The following is a 21,313-nucleotide window of genomic DNA, read 5'->3' as shown; positions in this document are numbered from 1 at the left end:
ACTAACCTAATTCCTGCTATTTCAGGCTAATTTGACCTTTTCTACACTTGAAATGTGCAATTTTTTATTTAACCTAAAAGCCTAGAACTTTTTTAAAGCATGAATTACCCGGAGTTTTTACCACTCTCTGTTTGTTTTGTAGATTTGAGCTGCAGTCTAGAGGTTAATGAAATTTTCATTTAATCTCTGGCCGAATTCCTGCATAAATTTTAAGCTGTAAGCAACCTATTTATTCCAAATTTGCCCTCTAAAAGTCCATTTACACTAAAAGCATCCACGCGGAAAAAGGACACGGCACGTTGTGGAAGATAATTCTTTTTTCGCTCAATTTCGCTTTATTTCAGCACTATGAGAGATTGCTTTTGTAATTATTCGAGTGAAATACCACTGCACGTTAAAAGTAATGCGTCTATATTTCTGTGTTTCTCTAAATGAACGCAAATTGAGAACGTTGAATTCCCCTAAAGGCTGTTATTATCGCAATGAAACAAGCTTTGGTTGCGAAAATGTTCAAACTCTTCGAAAAACAGAATCAGGACTGACAAACAAAATAAGGGCGGGGAATAAGGGCGGCTTGAGTCGCAGTTATCAAACTGGGGATTGTGCCGAATCTATTGCAAGCAAATTCGCACAAAATGCCTTTCGTCTGGCATACGGGGATTCCCTGGTGACCAAGTTATACTCTCGCAAAGTGACACTTGGGTCTTGAATAGAATTTGACGTCACACTGAATTTTAAAGGATTTAGGAATTGATTTTTATGTTTTATCGCCGATTCGGCCCCGAGGCCCGAAAAGGGAGAACCCAAGATAAACCGAAAGAACTGGAAATATGAGTTAAATTGACTCAAGTGCCAGCTTCACTTTCCGCGAAATTTAACCAGTAAAACGATCGCGCCTTCGGGCCCGGATAATTAACAAAACACTAAAAAGAACCTAGACTTCCATCTCGGCGATTTCAGCCGAAAAAAGGGCCTTACGTAGCCACTTTTTAAGTTTAATGGTATCATTAGTCTTATTCTGCCAAATGGAGTAAATATTTTCCTTTCGAGAGGCTTATTTGCTTTCCGAAATCTCGAATTTCCGCTGAAACTCCGAAGATGAAAATGTACCGTGCAATTATGCGCTGTCTTTGTTTGGCATCCCTCTAAGAAACCGTTCCGAATTGATTCAGACAATATGGCTCAAGTAATGTCTCAAAACTAACTAAACAAATTTCCGTCCAAAACGAACACTAAATGGCCTATTTATTTATGTAACTTTTAACGACTTTCACTTGTTAGGGCACCGAAACTAAAATTGCAAAAGTGCGCATTTAGGAACTTTTCTTTGGCAATTCTCATTAACGCCTTAGTAACCCTGGCACCGCCTCGCTGACAGAAGTTTTAAAATATTCATCAGAATATTTCTTGGGTAATAAAAGTTTAATGAGTAATTTACCTATTCAGAGTGTAGTTTATGACGAGCTATCAGCTTTCGTTGTAATAACACGAAAATAGCAAATTTATATTGCGATTATGTTGAAAAGAAAGGCTACTTTTTATAAAACCTCTGAACTGTGCCAGGTGCAAACCAAAAAGACGGCGAACAACGGGAAACACTAACCTGGACTACATATTTCTGAACCCCAATTGCGCAATTTTTCCCAAATTTAACCGACCTTTTATGGTTACCGAGATCCTCATGGTTGAGCTCTAGAAGCGTACAACCCGGATACGTGGTAATTTTAAATCGGTTTGTGACCACATGATATGGCCTATTAACCCTAACAGTGCGATAAATGTTGTCGAATTAATAATGAGTTCATCATTCACGCTCAAAATCATTGGTTTCTGAGAATTCACTATATTAGCAATAAACTCTGTTAGTCATAAACTCCATGGCAAAAATTTTCCTCAAGTTGGCTCATATAAATCCCTGTCAAGCCCTAGAAGTAAACCGAGCAACAACAAAGCCCTGAGAGAAGACTTAGCATTAAAAAGTAAATAATAATAGCTCCTTATAACAGAATTATGTAATCGGTATTTTTAATAAATTTGCGGAAAGTACTTATATTGAGCCGTGGACCCTGTAGATAAAGTGGAGCATTATACTTGCATATAGTGCACATTGTCCCCTAGGGGCAATTGCGTCACTCGCTTCGCTCTTGTCGCAACCTCCTCCATCGTAGATGATAACGTTCATTATATGCTTGCTCAAGACTATACTAATTACCAAAAATTTGCAAAATTTATTGAAATCTTGAAACCAAAATAACTTTAGTTTATTACTATGTTTTAAGGTGAATTACACCGTTTTCCAAAAAAAACATGAATTTTGAAAATTTGTCGATAATTTTCAAAAACTTCTTTTCAACGAAACTTGGGCTTCTCTATAAGCTAAAATTTAATGATTAAGGCGGAATAGGTTTATTCTGGGTTTTCAGGCCTATATCAAGTTAGTGAAATGTTCAGGCTAGTTCGCGTTTTAAATTAATCTCGAGGGGTAAGTTTTTTAATCCGGGCACCCCTTGCTGCTTTAAAGGGTGTAATTCCCTCTTGCTTAAACTAGAATTGCGGTCGATATTTTCGAAGCCATTCATTGAAATTTCTCTATTGTCCCACACAGTATTGGAAATTCAAATGGTAGCTTTCGGATTCATCGAGATGAAGTGCAAATAAGGTGTCAGCCGGCAATTCTTTCCTGAAATCTAATACAGACCTGTCGTTTTTCCGCTCTCTCCTATAATTCGACTTTATCTACAGCTCCTATAAATTTAAATTGGGGCCAGAACCACTTTACTGATCTTTATTGGGAGAAAACAAGTAAATAAGAATTTATTTCCATTGACATTGCATTGCAAAAGCAATTTTACCATGGGGTAAATCCACTCAGATCCTCAACTGAAATACGCACATCCCAAAAGATCCTGATCCAGGACTGCAAAGAAGAGCAGAACAACAATATGGAGTATAGTTCGTACCTTCAATTGATGCATTTAATGGCACTATTAGCTCCGCTGCAAAAGATATTAAATCTGATTAAAATGCTGTTTATCAGTGGCGTATCAAGAGGTCGACATTTTTTAAAATTATTATAATTACCCTCATACAAGAGACTATACCTATTATTGAAATTTAACCCTTTAGTCTAATCAAAGTGTGTATTTTTTAATTCTCAACCCATTTGGAAACGCCTCTGATTTGGGATAATTATATCAAATTTTGTTTTTAAATATGTAGCAATTTATCAGGTTAAAGTTGAGGGTTCCAATGACGTAAAGCTCCAGGATTTCGTAAAATTTGTAATTTCAATCGAAATCTCTTTGCTAAAGAATGTTATTTTGAAATTTCTTTCACTTTAAAATTAGGGTTTCCGGTATAGCGTTCCTTGAAAACAAGAATTTGCTCCGAAACTTCCTAGTTAAGGGTTGTTCTAATTTATCAACTACTTCAGAGACGCCCCTGCTTTATGGCTTTAGAGTATTTTATTTCCCGCCATTTTGAAGAATTGAGACGTTTTATCTTAAAATAGCGTTCATCAGTGGCGTACCGAAACATCAACTTTTTTATCGTATTTCTTTTTTTCAATTTCATACGAGGATAATAAGGATATATGTATTGTTCTAATTTATCAATAGGGATGGTCCTGCATTATTGCAAAAAATAATTGTTCTCCCACATTTTCAACGGAGATTCATCTGAAAATGGCGTTCGTCAATGGCGTATCAAGAAATTTTTAAAAATTTATTGCCGTCTATAAGAAGGCGCATTTCAAGAAAGTGTTCGTCTTCGTTCAACAAAGTGGTCGTTGGTGAAAATCTCGCCGAAGAGACATCGAACAAGTCTTCAACAAAACACGAGATTTCCAGTGACGTATCAAGAGGTCAAGGATCTTTATAAAATCGTAAAACTTCGTAACAAAGCTAAAGAACGTTAACTTGAAAGTATTACCAATAATTTTGGAGCAGCCCCTGATATTAGGTGCCTACGTTTAACAGTCAGTTCAAACACATCAGTCCCGCCACGTCACAGCTCCATCACAGAACCGGACTCTGTGTCACGAAAATAATTTTTTAATTAAAATGTGATGACGGTGTTCATATTCGTCAGGCGCCGAACGGTTTTTCAGTAAATACCTGATGGACTTCGCAGTTTTGGCCAATTTAATATTTTCAGTCCCAATATTTCAGGTTTGTCTGAAACTCGCTGGACGATGCCTACAAGTGAACTATGGCAACATGAACGAAGAGTTGATAGAAAGTGTTAGGAAACATAATGTTTTTTTCATAATTTGACCACTACAATGGACGGAAATGTGATTTTTCGCACATCGGAGATTGGATGAGACTCGGGCTGTATTCGAGGTTTTTAAGCGTTTTTTTAATCAAGACTTTCAGTGGCGTACTTTGAGCTCAATTACTCTTGTAACCCCCTAAACTCTCTGGCGCAGCTATATTTGATCATAATTTCTCAGCCTCTAATTATTAGTACAGGAGCTTGCTGATGTGCTGCAAATTTGCAGCTTTCAATAATAGAAGTTTCGGCTATATGCGGACATCCCGAATATCTCCAATAACCTTTGGAGGGGTGGGAGGGAATAACTCGCCGATTCAACAATGGGGCGAACGTCGAAAGCTGCGAAAATGGAATTCCTATGTCTGGCTCCTCATGCCGGCACGCGGAGGCTCTCCAATAAGAAGACAGATTAATCATTTCGAGTCTCCCGAAGGAAAATTATGGAAAAATTGTGACGCACTAATGGAACTTTGCTGGCCTTAAAGAAGCCCGTTACATTACCATTAAATTTACCTTTCCAATGCCAAATAAACACTAGAGGGAGCACTTTTAGGAGGTTTTTATATACCTTGATTGAAGGAATAATTTATTAAAGCACCTCGGGACCAAAGAAATCGAAACAAAGTCGCCCCCAATATCGGGGGGCGGCATTGTCGTCGTCGTCAGCAACTGTTGTTGACACCATGATAAAACAGGGCTCGTATAAGATTTGTGCCACATCATTAATGGCGGTCCCCGGACGTACAACTTGTCCGCTGCACTGCTACAACTATCGATTCTGAATTTGTATTGTGTTGAAGGGAGGACAGATGCTGGGAAATAATATTGAAATTATAGGAGCGGTCGCTTTGGGGTGGGAATTTGCCGGAAAATAATGGCTTCAAACCTGAAAGTACTGTCTTCATTAGCGTAATTAACTGAGACGTTTTTTTTTTCTCTGAGGAAATTAGGTTAATTCTGGTTAGCTGCGTAACTTCACAAGTGGGAGATTAGATTAGATGGGTAAAAAAATGTTTACCGATCTGAATGGTGAAAATTTGAATGACTAAAATTTGAATTCCCAATACTGTGTGGCCCAACAGAGAACTTCCGATGAATTGCTTTGAAAATATCGACCGCGATGCTCCTTGAAGCAAAAGGGAATTAAACCCTTTAATGCAAGTCAGCGAAAGGTAGCCAAATTAAAAAACTTAAGCCAGTGCATAGGTTTGCCATTCCTTTCGAGCTGAGTTTAAAGAAATCCAGGAACCGTTTATTCTGTTTACTAGAGACTTTCAACGCGGAATCCAATTACTTCTCAACTCCCAGGGGATCTTTTGATGCACTTTTACAATCCTCTGACAGATTACTGCACTTAAATGTTTGGGAAACTGATGAGAAGGACTTTTTGTCGAGAATTGTATATCAAAGACTGAAGGACTATTCGTGTTATTGATATTTTGTGTTTTTACTTTTCAGTTACTATGCATCAACGGCATTTCCAGTGGGTCCTGCCAGAATCGTGCCACCTCTCAAAAGACAACGGTTAATGTCGGCCACGACCAGAAATGGGAAAATTGGGCAGATCCAGAAGTGTACATCGATACCGTCTCTGGATCAGCTGAAAGTTTATAGTAGGTATAATAATGCAGAATAAACCAAATCCTGTGTTTAATTAAAATGCTTTTACTGTTAGGACTGTCGTTTGCCACCACTGTGCCAGTGCCTCATCAAATCGCATTCATAACCACCTACCCCGCATTAGGTAGCCATCTTTTTTATTATATGAGCTTAGACGGAAACAAAAGCTATAGCATTGATCATGCTGCTCTGAATAACAAAGAAGCTCTGGATGCATTTAACACGTACGCTATATCTTCCATCCTTATTTAAGAGCATGTAGTAGAAAGAAGATGGTTATATGCTACACAATAATTTTAGATTTGAGTCGTGGGTCAAACAAACAGTGGGGGCAAATGAGAGTTTAATAGACAAAATTAAGAATTCTGCTTCAGTTTTAAATAATTAATATGTAATGTTTTTTTAATACTTTTTATATTTTTGAAAATACTTCAAACAAATTACTATTTGTTTTTCATTTTTGAAGCCAAAAACGAGGATGCAGAAATAATCATTTTTAGCGCATTTTCATTTTCGGAGGGAAAATTCTAAATTATTTAGAATTGACTTAAACCGAATTTCTGCCCAGCTACTCGCCAGTTTATTTAAAATTGTGCCTACTTGGAACATAAGCCAATTTTGTTATACATGGATTCTATTACTATGGATCTATTACTATTACATGGATCTATCATTCGACGTATTACTGATCCAAAATCGAATCTTGTGATGATGGATGCATGAGTCAAAAGCTTTGGTAGATAAATTATTTAATAAGTTAAGAAGAAATTATTAGTGATACGAAAGACATAGAAAAGAAAACAAAAATAAGAGGAATGTGAACCATGTAGTATTGGTGACTTCCAAATTGGAGTCTAATGGTATAAATTTCTTGGCCTTGTCATGTGTGAGGAACCTTTTTTGTTTTATGTGAATTATTGTGTGAATTTCAATGATTTTTTGTTTTTTGCAATTATTCTAAGCACTTTCAGACACTTTTCTAAATGAAATTTTCGCACAAAAAGCCACAAACCTACCATAATAACCCCTCAAAAAAACCCCATCCCGGCATATTTTTCAAGCCCGACAAAAACATATAAATAAACGTTACAAAGCTTAGCCGGTTTCATTAACGTGGTCCGTGTGAAAAGCACCATTTTTACAATTTCTTTTCCGCATAAATCTTGGCTAACTCGCCTTGTATTCCCGAGTTTATTTTGTTGGTTTAATTATTGTGTTTCTAGCTTTTATTGCCCTAATTTATTATGCAGTTTTTGTTGCCGCGAAAATGACTTCATAATTTAGTTATATTGTTTAAAGCGCACATGTGACTCGGATTTATGGCCGCCCCTGAACAGTTTAAGTTTTCCCTACGAGTTATGAACTAAAAAGTTTTATTTACACACACAATGGGGAAAATCCAATGAATATGGGAATTTAAAATTCTCTCCGTTTCCTTCAAAAACAAATTAATTTCCATTTAACAGAAAAACGAATTTTTCCTTTCTTCGCAAGACACTTATCGGGGCTAATCCCGGCTGATTTATTTGACCGATCCAAGGCATCTCGCCCGAACAAACTATTTAATTTTCTCAGATCGAATCGTAAATTGCGTTCTGATTTATGGACGTGATTAACGCTTCAGTTTCAATTTGCAAACCTCCCAAGACCTGAGACTAATCTACCGGTTTTCTTCCTCAAAAGGCAATCAAGACATATTGATATGCGGCAACTGTCGAGAGATGTTCTCAGACCTGCACGACCTCCTAGAACACAAGAAGACCTACTGCAAGCTTCGGTTTACGTGTAAATGTGAGATTAGCAAAACAAGTGAGTATGTAAATTTCTTCTAATGAGGACATTTTTCACCTAAGAAATGAGATCTCTTTAGTGCGTTGTAAAATTCAGAAGATTCTCTTTTCTCCTTAGAATCGCCGTTGGATGAACATTCATCAGCAGCATTACTATGTGTTCAGTGCAAAGATGCCTTTCAAAATGCCTGGGACCTTATGGTACACGCACAGGCAGCCCATATGGTAAATATTTACGAATTGGGAGTGCCCTCAATGGGTAATTGTTCATCGCCTCCCATATCACCCAGAGACAGTGTAACACCAGATAAGGTAAGCATCAATTATCAACCGTAAAGACAATTTGGTCTCCTCTAATATTTGCCATAAAAAATGTGATTTTTATGGCACACCCTGTAAGTTTTAGGGCGGTGTCTTTCTCAATTCAAAAATTTCAATTCATTCAGTAACCCACTCTATATATTTTATAATGGCTGCAGTGCATTCTGCCGTCAAAAATATAATTTTTAGATGGGACATCCTGTATATGTTTGTAACCCAAATTCGAACAAGATTATTTGGAATATGCATATCCTTGTACCTCTCTCTGGCCGTTTCAAAGATACAGCGGTCCATAGAGGATTAAGAAGAGAACCTCCTTTAATGCTGTTGTCCACAATCCACAACGAAAACGTGTGATTTTTTAATATATTATTCAATTTTATTTCAACTTATCCCGTTAATTATGTTCAAAATCAACTTAGAGCAGTCCCTTATGCATAATCTTCTTCCTGTATGTCTTCGAAGGATCCTGCTTACTCAATCCATCAACTGGGCCCGATTTAAACTTCTTGCCCCACTTAATCAAATCCTGCTTCTTAATCTTCTCGCTTTGTTTTTCGAAGGTTGCATCGTATAACTTACCGAGATCCCTCTTGCTTTCTTTTCTTCTGCTGATCGTTTCATAACTTTCATCATGAGGCCATTTTTCCTCTGGAGCAGGTTGCGATGTACTTACTCCTGTCTCCACTTGCTTCGAAACCAAAGACTTTGATGCAACTTCTGAGAGAATGATAGCAATATTCTGGACAACTTCTTTAACATCTTCAATGCCTTTTTTACCTTGTTTTTGCTCTAGGGATCTAATCCGCTTGCCTAGGAATTTATTCTTGCTTTTCAGTGGTGGCTCTTCAGGGGTTTCATCGTCAGGTTTTGATTCAAGATCTTTCGCAGGAATATAGCTAAAAGCCTCATTATTGACGGCTTGTAAGTTATTCCTTTCTTTGTTTTTGATTGCCTCAAGTTTCTTAACAAAGTCATACCCTTCAGGTACGACAATAGTGTAATTACCTACAGAAGCATCTTTACCACTCCAATCTCGGAATTGCTTGAAATTGTGGCACATTTCGTGCAAAACTTCCTTTCTCTCGTTTCGCAACTTCCTGAGGCTATGCAGAAATGCTTCTCTATGAGCTTTGAGCCTCTGAGTGAATTTATCTCTGGTGAGTTGAATCCTCTGCTGCCTGTTAAAAGTTTCAAACTCCTTCGCCTTGATTTCATTTATCTCCTTTTGGAATGTGTTCTTGATCTGCTGCACCGTTTCGCGATGGTTTTGTCCCAGCACTGACCATGTGCTGTCCAACTCTTCAAACCTCCTTTCACATTCACTTTTGCCGTTTTCAGTTGCCAAATTGAGCTCATCATGTACAAATGATTTTGCAGGCATTGTTAAGACATTCTTATTCTTGATTCTCTCTAGGGCTTTCCTCTTGATCCTATTGTTCCTGTCAGTTTTCGTAGCCTTTTTAGCCTCATTTGGTGCCCCACTTTTCCCTTCTTCTTTGTCTTTGCCAGACATCTTCGCTCTCTTGGAAAGTTCGCTGATCAGCTTAACAAGGCAAATATCCTGCATCAAAGTAGTCACAAATATCTGCAAACTGGTGCTCTTCATCAGCTCTTCTGCGCCCTCTAAGAGGGATTTAGTAGAATTTTCAACTTGTTTGCCGATGCTTAGAGACTTCAGCTGCTTTCCAGCCTTGAGCACCTCATCGTAGTAAGGAGCAACCTGGGATTTTAACGCTAGAAAGTCTTCAGAGGACAATGTTCTATTGTAAATTTCCGGAATTAATGCTTCGCAAGTCTCTTCAGTAAGATTCTGCATTAGGGAGTTGAATATATCCATAGGCTTTGCAGTATCAACAGCATCTTTCGTGTACTGAATGCTACTGGCTGCGTTCTCAAAACTAGGATTCTGGGCATACTCGTAAACCTCTTTTAAATGGTTGCGGAGCTTCTCTGTATCAGCAGATTCCACGTAGTTAGAAGGCAGACATGTAGTCAGTAAGGCCATACCAGTGATGGTCAGCAAACAGCCCATAATTGCTAAGAAATTAATGCACTCACGAGCGGATCTCTGGTGATTTCCCTTGAGGGGTTTGCTCCCTAAAACTTGAAATTCCTCATGGCCCTTCGAAGACTCACTTTGCCGCTTTAACAGCACTTTGGTTGCTTTCTCAGGGTCCTCAAGTTTCTCTAAGGAATTTTGCTTAGAGGGCGGGTTTGAGGCATTCAAGAGAGACCAGGATGAGTCTGAACTTAAATCTGAGTCGCTCTGGGAATTCGAGACGGCCATTCTACTTGGAATTTTGGTTTATTGGGCCTGACAATTTATGAATAACGTGACAGATGGCGAATGTTCATGAGGTGATTTGACGGCGAAGATTGTTTTCAGGTGAGGTGACATTTTGATACCTCTGTAAATGTTATGAGGTAGCATTGCAAGGCCCTCTTAATACTGCAATCCAAAAATGTGGTTTTTAAATAGGACACTCTATACATTTTAATAGACGTATGCGCCGGACCGGACCCTTTTCAAGTTTTAAAGAGACCTAAATTTTGCTCAAAATTTCCAGTTTGATCTCACTTGCACTCTATCTTCAGAACATATGTATTTTTTCTAAATATCAAGGAAGTTTATTCAACTTAAAGGAGATTATTTCCAACAAACGCTTCCCTACACCTAATTCTCACCGTTTTAAAGATACTGAGCTCCAAAGAGAATTGGGAAAAGGAAGTGAACTAAAAATGTCCAGTTTGGTCTCCTCTACTTCCAGCCAAAAGTATGAGTTTGTAATAGGACACCTTGTGTATTAATGTCTCTATACTCATTTCTTATCGTTAAATCCACAGTCCTTAAGAGGACCTTGTAGAGGAGAAAAGTTCACATGCTGCTCCTTTTCTTTCTACTACCCAAAAAAACAATTTTTTTGAAATCACCCATTTAAGTTTTCGATGGTAAATTAAAGAACAAACTGCTTTTGTATTATTTTAAGTCTTTCCTCGGGCTCTATATTTCAAAAACGGCCAGAGCCCGAGAAATGAATATAAGGCCAGAGCTGGTCTTGCATGCTCCATAAATAGATTCTGAAAACTCGAACTTTCGGAGCGACTCGGGGTGGGAGTTTTCTAATTTGGATAGTTAGTAAATTATTTTAAAACTTCGCTCAATTATGAACCATTTTAGACCTCTCTAAGCTGTCAAAAAGATCCAGAATTCACCTTCTCGTGTACAGAAATAAAACACTGCTCCCTTCACTTTTCTCTCAGTCCATTTCCCGCTGAACAACGCGACCCAAAGACGGCAAATGACAAATTTCCTCCGAAATTTCTTTGCTATGTAAATGGCCATTAACTCCGGATTCGTTATCTCTTTGTCTTTCAATTGAAAAGCAGGCGCACTTCTAATTTAAATTCGCCCAAAAATCCCCATGGAGATTTAACAGCTTTTCGAGTTTTGAACAATAACAAACAGGGATCGTCTTTATATAATTCCTCGACGTCTTAGCAGTCAACACTGAAGTTGTTTATGTTTTCCGAGTGCTCTTGATGCCGCCATTGTGACTACTTTCGGGTTTACAAAAGACGAATCTCTGCGCTTTATTGTTTGACTGCGGATCAAACTTTGTTAGGCTACTTGGTATTCATTAACTGAACCCCTAGAAAACTTATAAGCTCTGCTATTTAGCTAGATCCCTGTAAGAGTCAATTTGAGGGTCCGGGGCTGACGTGCAGGGCCATTCGACAAAAATCAAGTTAAAAACTTTCCAGTACCGAGACTATCAATCTTGTGTGGTCACCCAATCTGTTCGCTTTAAGTAACTTCGGATATAAACTTTAAACAAGAAATGCACTGCCAGTCCCTTACTCGTTAAATAGTTTCCTGATCATTCTTAGTTAGCTAGTTTTTGGGGCCTCTTTGTCGTCTCTTTTTCCCATTATCTTTTACGAATTACTGCGTCTTCCCAGTTAACGTGATGGAGCAATAATGGGCCGCCCCTGTCGATTGACCTACCCAGAATTTTTCGATAAAGAAAGCAGCGGGGAGTGCCATTCGATGGATTGACAGTAACGTCTTTATTATTAAGAAGAGAAAATTACAAGACACGCAACCGGAAATTATCCAAATTGGGTATAAGAAGGCGGATTTGCTTCGCCTGTCTGATATTTCATATTTCCCGTCTATTTTTGTCTGTTCTTTAACTTGAGATACATTCTCTGCCACTTAATCAACTAAATCCCTTTCAAATTAAACAACCTTTACGATTGAGATTTCCTACATAGGCATTCACGAGCAAAACGAAAGCTTGCCAGCCCATTGAAAGTTGTATAAAAGCCCCTTTTAACCGGCTCACGTTGCTTTTAAATTTACCGTGAGCTTGCAGTTTGGCCACATGTTAAAGCAGATACTTCGTGTGTATCTACGAGTATAACATCGCTGCAATTTTCTAATGCAAATGCTGAAAAAATGTAGTTGATAAGCTCAGAGAAGGAGCGATATTTAAGCTTTTGAGGGTTTATTACTGAAAATGAGCTAACGTTTACGAGTTGCCTCATCAAAACTCTATTTTGGCGAGCACCAATACGAACATTAGATGTTTAAAATAATTCTACATTCAGTACATTTCCTTTACGCAGCTCTATTGGAGGCCCTGTAACTCCAAAACGGGTAGAGATAAGCTAAGCATATATAAAAATGCGATGCTATTTTTTTACGGTATACAGGGCGTCCCATAAATAATTGTGCACCATTACACCATAGATTCCTTATATAAAAGTAATAACAAACGACCTAATTTATCTATATCAAAAAGTTGATAATAATCGAGATAGGTGTCGAAGTTTAAAATCAATTTACTTTGACGCACTTATCCCAGATCACGAGTTGAAGAGAAAATCGAATAATTAAAATGGAAATATCTCGGAAATGGATAGTTGAGGTGACATTAAACAGGTACAGTTTTTTACATAGAAAAGTGGACAGGATGAATGTTGTCGAGATATCTGTACAATTTGACACCAGAAACTTATGAGCTTTTATAACTAGAAAAAGTTCCGTCACAGCACCCGCTTTAACTTACACCAAGATTTCCGAAATATTAGAATTCTCCATTCGAAAAATCCAATAGGGACTGAGTTTTAAACATAAAATCTGTTTTTTTCAGTAATTATATTAAAAATGAAATGACTAATCCAGTGCCTTTTCTTGACTCTTTAGTGAAGAAATAAACAATTTTTTCACTGAAGTGTCAAGAAACAAAACGATTGTTTCTAAAGACGCCCTGTACATTTTAACATATTCTAAAACCAAATCTAACGCGGATTATATTTGATATACCTACGTGTTCCTATATCGATCTGTAGGGATATTTGTGAAAAGTCGGCAGAAATTGTTCTACTTAGCTTTCTGCTACAAACATAATTTTTTAAAACGGGACACTCTGTGCGTTTTAAGATATAATTTAAAGTTTTCACTGAAATAGAACTCTAGAGACAAAAATCTCCATTTCCTCTCCTTAACTTTCGGCCACTCACGTGCACAAGAATTTAAATGGGACACCTTATATCTTTTAGGACGTGTGTAACGGGTGATCATTAAAGCATTTTTGGCATAAATAACTGTAGGATCACAGTTTACTGTTGATGTATTCTTATAGCTAGGTGTTACTTTTAAGTTTGATAGATGTTAGATAGTAGGTATTATTTTTAAGATTGATATACCCCTGAGGTACGACCCTGGCAGGCATTATTTAGAGGAGCATGGAAAATTCCCATACTATGCCTGGTCGACATTGGAAATCTCCACAATAAACTTGATCGGCATTGGAACTGCTTATAATAGACTTTGTCGGCATTGAAATTGCCCGCAATAGACTTCGTCGGTCCTATAGTTACAGTTCCAATTCCCAGCTAAAATGCCACGGTTTAATGCGGCGGGTAGTGCAGACGGCACCCTAGCCAGGGTACACCCATGGTTTATCATCATGGGTTTTAATATTTAAGGATTTACAGGGCACGTACAAGCCCTCTTTTCTTCTAGGTTTGGATGGTCGTTGGCAACTCAAGAGGCGCGTCCGCGCTCGCAAATTCATAAGTTACATTATCCTCCGCTTTCTTCACTTTGTATTAATAAACGCACATTTATAGTCCTTTTTCTGACCTGTGATTTTATTTAAAAGATATAAACACCATCCTATATCTACAGTAGTGTCAAACCCGATGCTACATAACCATAATTGCTTTGAAGGTACAGAGCTATAAAAAAGACCGAAGAGACCGTGGGGAAAGGGGTTTGATACACCTATCTCCAGAGAGGTCAAAGCAAAGCTCCAGTAAGAACTTTGTAGGGAGCCTTTTCAAAGCATTTCCAGTTTGCTCTCATCAATCTTCTACCACCCAAATGCTTATAAATCAAATGTAATGGGGGATTATTTTGAATGCTCGCGTATACTTTCTAAGATACAGAGACCTAAAGATATACAGGAAATTTTCAATATTTAGGGTTATTTTTGGACTCTCGTTATAAAGCGAACAAGTGCCATTAGAGAACTTCCATCCAAACTATCTCCGAACACCTTAATTGTCGAGCTTTCTCTGGCCACATAAGGACAATTTCGAGCACCGCTAGAACAGAATTGAAATGCATGAAGTCGTCTTGAACACCAATATTCGAATACGCAATTCTGAGCAAGAAGCTGGAATAAGAGAGGTTAACCATGCTTAATCCAACAAATGGGCTTACAACAAAGAAGGATGTGTTTCCACTACGAAATTTACTTCCAAGTCTACCGCGTATTAGAGTAATAAATTCTCATAAGAAGTTACCTGGGGTCATTTGTCTTAATATTCCTTTCTAAAAGTAAAAGTGCAAAGTTCTGAAATCCACGGCAACGACTTATACTTTCTCCGGATTTAAGGCCCAAAACGGTATTTTTCCGGATATTAGGAGCACCAACGCGACGTAATTTCCTTAATTTATCTCTGCAGTTGCTTAACACTGTCTCTAATTTTGAATATTGAAATTTGGGACGACATAACAAGCCCTGAAACGCGTTTGCTAATTGTCAGTGTGAAAACCGCCTTGAGGGCGGCATCGTCAAGGGTTGGTTTACCTCAAAAGGGTAAACGCCCTCGGCTGCATTAGAGCAGCGTGGAAGTTTGCAAAAATGCAAGATGTTGCCGTGAAACACTATTAGTGAGGTCTTTTAATAATTTAGCGTTTTAATTCGGTATTCAACAAAGTTCTCGGGCACACATTAACCTTTCAGAACTTTTGCCTAGTTCATTTAATTTCGCAAAGGAGGGCCTAATTAAGTTCCTCCGACCTTTAAGAACAATGAGGTTGAGAAGCACTGGAGAGGCCGACAACGGCGAAACAAATTTGTTACGGTTTATTACGCCGAGGAAGTCGAGATATCAAGCCGAATTATATTGAAATGTCGAGGAACTTTTTCCAACAGCTCCAAGTTTAATATCGGCCCATTACTCCCATTATTAGAAAAACACGCAGAGATGCACCTTAATTGGAACGTAAAAGAACGATAAGTCTATGCCTTGGGACGAGAAGAACCTCACATAAAACACGGTTATGGGTCGTTTTATAATTTATTTTTGCCAAGTTTATGACGATTTTACAGAACAATTTTCTGTAATTAGAAGAAAGGCACCTTAAGCGGTTTATGGTGGGTTGCCCTTTAGTTTTACACAGCCCTGTAGACCGAGCTATAAAAGACACATAAAGGATTAAATACGCACATCTAACACCTCATAAAAGCGACGTGGATACAACTTGAACATTAACTCATTTTGGGTTAGACACGTTAAAATATTGTTCAAACTGACAAAAAAAACTGACCTCAGCCAGTTTTCAAGATACTTAATCCCGAAAAGGACTGCGTCGCGAAATATTGCTAAAAATGTTCTAATTTTCTCTTCTCAACTTTCTACTATATTCAAATGGAGCATTTTTAATCGCACACCCTGTATATTTTAGCATATTTATAAGCTAAAATTGAAGAAGATTTTTTATGTACATGTATGTACGTGTCTATACCTCTTATGTGTCACAGTTTTAAAGATGCGGAACCCCAAGGAAGACTATGTAAAGAAAATTGGAACAAGAATTTCAGTTTGCTCTTCTCGAATTTTTGTGATCCAAATTTATGATTTTTAATCGTACATCCTGTATACATTAGTAAAATTTTAAGCTAAATTATGTATTATAACTCAAAATGGCATTATTTTTCATATACTTATACCTATCTCTGAGAATTTCACAGATCCCCAGTCCCAAAGAAGGCTCTGCAGGCTTAAAATTTCAGATTAGCTCTCCTGGAATAACTGCCATCCAAATATACGATTTATTAGCTAGATCTCCGTGCAAACTTTAGTATGTTTTGATATATGTGGCCTCAGGCTAAAACACAAATATCCCTTTTCTCAGTCTGTGAGGTTGAACATAAGCGCATGGAATAAACGAAATAGGACACCTGATTGTAGACAACCAGCCATACGTGATCACCTAGAGGTTACAAGTCTTGCAGCATTGGCTGTGATTACGTTTATCTTGCAAGTGCTATAACGCTTGTAATAGTTTTTTAATTCATTTCGAATTTGACACAAATTTCCAAAGATAAATGTTTTCCAAACTAAAAATTGAAAATTGGGCGCCAATGGCGCACACAAAATTACCGCCGAAATCTCAAAAATGTCCTCATAATATGATAAATTCTGAACATACTTTTAAATGCCGATGGTTAAACGCAGTTTTATGGCGGTCAAAGGGCCAATTGTTAAATTTGCCAAGAGGATAATTTCCATGGAAGAATTGAAATAAAAATAGAGTTTTAATCAATACGGTGCTTTTTACAGAAATTATCTTCCAGGTAATGCTGTCAGTGAATCGATCTGGTGGCCCAAAGTGATGTTATAAATAAATGATATAAACGTAGTCAACATACTGGGAAACGCCACTCCTAATTGTAGGCAACCAACTGACCATGGATTTGATTAAGTTTATATCGCAGGTCTTTTGAAATTTCATATTATTGACATTTTATTCGGAGAATTTGCAATAATTTCCAACAAAAACACACAAATAAATATATAATTATGAGCAAATATTCAAACCACTGGTTGGATTGCTACGCATAGACGCATAGATTACGCGTCAGTTCCAGCGATATTTGAGCTTTAATAACTGCTCGATCGATGTAGCAAAAACAATTCTTCGATTATTTTAACGAGTTTTTCGGCTTTTTTCCAGGACAACAAACCTGTAAATACCAAAGACGAAGACAATGACGAACACACCGACAACGGTTCTCTAGAAAACGAAAGAGACGGCATGACTGGTACCCCAGACTCAACCGCAAACGCCAAGGAATTGGACGAACTCATGGGTGTGGAGCACCATCAGGTATTCCCAATCAACCATAGAATGCATTTTTTACATCTTTTGGATGTTGACTTTCAGGCCACAGCAGCCAAGACTATCATGCACGCACTCAGCATCGCAAGCGAACCAACAGCGCAGCCAGGTTCCTCCCCTCCAGCAATTGCAGCCACTGCCCCCCATTCGGAAAATGGCGACCCATGGAAGCCACAAACGAGTCTTAGCACCAGTTTAAAAGGAGAAATTTATTAGGAGATGTATGTTTCGGATCAATGGTCAAAGACTATGCATGCGGAAGACTAAGGATCAGTGGAATTTGGGCACCGGATCAAGGGACATGACAATCTTCAAATATGAAGATCTTTCGAGTCTTTTTGGATAGTCTTTGGCGTTGATTTTTTTGTTATTTATTGTAGTTAATTTTGATGGAATGAAGCGTTGTAGAAGAGCTTTTTTGAGGTGCGCGTTCATGTTTTCGCAGGAGGGTTGTTCCACTAGGTCGTGTATGGTTTTTGTACAAAATGATTTTTCCTCTAGTAATGCCCAACAATAGCTAAATTAGTATACATACAAATGTATTTTATAATACAGAATGTAGTGGTAATGTTTTTTAAAGGTTTTAATCGAGTAAAAATACGTGGCACTAAACGAGCTGCTTACTTACTGTAAATAATCTGTGAATAACAAATTGACATATCATAATACTAATTAAAGAAAAAGTGAACAAGTAAATATATAAAATAGCAAGAAAAACAATTTTAATGTAACTTTAGGTTCTCCATAGTTATGAAATTAATTGTTTGTCATGCCACATAAAGCCAGTTTTTGCGGAAAATTGAATGTGAGCGGTGAAAGAAGACATATCAGAACAACCAAAGTTTTAAAAAATATGAAGTTTATTTTGGAATTCGTGGAAGAAACGTGTACATATTTACCACAGAAGTCATTATTATTGTGATCTGAATGAATCTGACCAATCATCATCTCCTGAAAATGAAACAATCATGCCAGTATAAGATTTATTGCCAGTGTGCTTGAAAGAGTTTAATAATATTATAGGAATAACGATTGTATAAAAAATTGCTTCCTTGTTTATCGATAATATTGCTTTTTTAATTTCCGCTACCGACCATGATGTTGACTTAATTCTAATGTAAATGTTATTAATAAAATATCTTCTTATGTAGATGGGATATTATGATATTAAATAAATGTCCTCCATTATAGATTTTGTTGGATTTTACTTCACCTACTTTCATTTGAGAGAAAAACCCGTGAAGATTTTTTATACTGAATGTCCGGATCTTCTGCAGTAGGGCTACAATTGCGTATTCAACGCCCGAGAGCGCTGCCAGTCTGCACGAGCTTCCTCTCGCAAATTTCGTGCGTCATAATTTCAGATTTGTTTTATTCCCCAACTGCTTCAGTTTTTGAGATATCAACTTGAAATTTTGTCTCTCCTCCCAATTTTCACTGTTGCCATTCGTAACTCGTTGGCAAAATTTGCATGGTAGCACTTTCTCCAGGGTCACAATCCCTGTAATCACCCCAAACTTTTTTCTCCCACGCCACTGACCATCTATTCTTCGAGGCTTTAATTTTTTATTCAATTTAAATAGTTTTTCGCCTCTTGCAATGCTTCCACATCTGTCACCGCTTTCTAGTTATTTACAACAGTATCTAGGCACGAACATGATTTCCCCATGAGAAGGGCATTAGGGTGTATTTTTAGAAATTTGCGATCTCTGATTTCTAGAAGTGCAAACTAGAGTTAAAAATGGTGAAACACGTCGACCTTAGAATGAAGAAGAAACACGAAGAATAAAAAAGTTCTCACTCCCCGATCGACAATGTTGCAGGGGTGGCAACCCTATCGATTTTTTAAATAGATAACACGGGTCAAGTAATACATCATTTTAAAGGTCTTCAAATTCTTTAAATAACTGTAACAGAATTTTGGTTTTTTAATTGAAATTTGGTTGAAAAAATTGTCATTTCGTAAAATTATCAAAAGAAAAACGAACAAGTGTTGTTACCATCGCCAAAAAATTCAACCAATGTTGAATAGGGATTCATTACATTTCCAAGAGGGTGGTGCCTCTCCATATTACATTTTACTGATTCGTCAGCTTCTTGACAATAATTTTTCTGGTAGATGAATTGACAGAAGAGACACTATCGAGTGACCAGCTAGACTTCCCGATCTTACACGTCTCGACTTCTTCCTTTGGGGATACCTTAAATGCGTGATTTACGCGACTACTGTATAGGATTTTTAAGTATTGCGTCGAAGAATTACAAAAACTTCCCGTAACGTTCCTAACAGATGTTTGATAAAGTGCTACAAGAATTTGAAGACTGTTTGCATTATTGCACATGGAAAACAATAAAATTCATTTCGAGTTTCTCTTGAAAAATTAAGAATTATAAAAAGTTTAAATAAAAAAACCAAAATTTTGGCACGGTTATTTTGAGAATTTGAAGATCTTTAAAAAGGTGTGTCACTTGACCCATATTCCCTATTAGAAAACACGAAAGCGTTTATACGAAAGGGCGATATTCCCATTCTATTCTAAGCTCGACGGGTCTCAGCATTTTTACCTTTCGCTTACACTTCTAGAAATCCAGGGGGTTGCAAATTTTTAAAAACACACCCCGTCTATTGTTTACGTATCTTCTTATTGGGACTTCCGGATGCAAAATAAATTACGATAAAAATACTAAAATTATTCGATAATTTATTATGTGTCTGGAAATTTATATGGAAACATAGACGGAGCAAACGCACTTCATACGAGAAAACCACGTGCAACATAAAAATTGGTGGCAGATACGGAGACCCTGCAAAAGGCGAAAACCCTCTAAATTGAGCAAGCATGTCGAGCTTCGAAAGTAAACGGTCAATGGCATACGATAGAAAAGCTCGGGGTGTTAACACAAACTTTGACCCCCGAAAAAGTGACACTCTGTACATGTGATTCATGTTTTGTGAGTTGAAATCGTAAAGATTTCAATGAGCAGCCTACTCATCCAAATTTCGACTTGATATCTGAGAAACTGGAACAGCTAAAATATAAAATAAAATTTTGAACAAATTTAAAACTATAACATGCAGTTGGTGTACTAATTTGGGCGTGGATTACGTGATTGAAGTCTTGCCATAAAGAAACACCAGACACTTTATATCCAGTAAAAAAAGCTGCAAAAACTGTGGAGTGTCCAAATTTTCGTAAAGTTCATTTAAAAAAATTAGCAAAAGGTATATTCGTGCTTAAGTCTGGTTCGACCCAAAGACGCAATAAAATACAAAGTATCTCATTTAATATGAAATGAAGCGGTAAAGCTCTAAATATGCAGAAACACGTTTTCCGCACCTCTAAATAAAATCTGCAATATCTCGAAAACCGCAGGAAGAAGCTACTCGTATGAGACTGTGGAGTGAGTTTCTCACAGTATAGTTAGGTGGACCCAAAAGCAAGCTTTAGGCGTCTTCTACCTACGGTCCAACAATATGAAAAATTGGTAACTGCCGGTGGCGATGCAGGATTATGTATTGATAAATCGTTTCTTAAGAATAGTTAGTTAGACCCGTCAACACAGTATTATAGGGGTTTTTTTACATTAAAAAATCATGTTTCGGACCGTAGCTGATCCACACTTTGAGGTTCTGAATATTACACATCCTAAATCTAGTCATTTCTTCAAATTCACGTCATTTTTCACTAACCCAAATCGCATGTTGATCAACTTTCGAGTTTCTAGTTTACTGACAAATGTGCAGCTTTTTTGAATGCACCGTTGCCGAAGAGAAAATTTCAGGTGGCACTAATATAATGTTTTCTACACTTTACCCCAATTGGACCTTCTTTTAGCTCCTATAGTTTCAAAGATCCCTACATACATGCAAAAATTTCCACCT

General features: G+C 37.5%; 1 protein-coding gene across 6 annotated transcripts in view; it reads left to right on the top strand.

Annotated features, from left to right (window-relative positions):
- LOC136416403 (heterogeneous nuclear ribonucleoprotein C) overlaps positions 1 to 18,620 on the top strand; it is a 138,109-nt gene extending 119,489 nt beyond the window's left edge. For 4 of the 6 annotated variants that reach the window (XM_066401556.1, XM_066401554.1, XM_066401557.1 and 1 more), the window contains 4 exons: positions 5,734 to 5,888; positions 7,579 to 7,704; positions 7,804 to 7,997; positions 17,266 to 18,620. In XM_066401556.1, coding sequence (XP_066257653.1) covers positions 5,734 to 5,888; positions 7,579 to 7,704; positions 7,804 to 7,997; positions 17,266 to 17,646 — 856 coding nt within the window. In that variant the 3' untranslated portion in view covers positions 17,647 to 18,620. Of the gene's footprint in view, positions 1 to 5,733; positions 5,889 to 7,578; positions 7,705 to 7,782; positions 7,998 to 17,265 lie in introns of all 6 variants that reach the window. The other 2 variants (XM_066401553.1, XM_066401552.1) reach the window with 2 other exon arrangements.
- Positions 18,621 to 21,313: the final 2,693 nt, after the last annotated feature.

This window comes from Euwallacea similis, chromosome 23 (genome assembly GCF_039881205.1).
Source record: "Euwallacea similis isolate ESF13 chromosome 23, ESF131.1, whole genome shotgun sequence".
NCBI lineage: Eukaryota > Metazoa > Arthropoda > Insecta > Coleoptera > Curculionidae > Euwallacea > Euwallacea similis.
The sequence above is the reverse complement of the archived record's forward strand: the minus strand, read 5'-3'. Positions and strand labels throughout refer to the sequence as shown.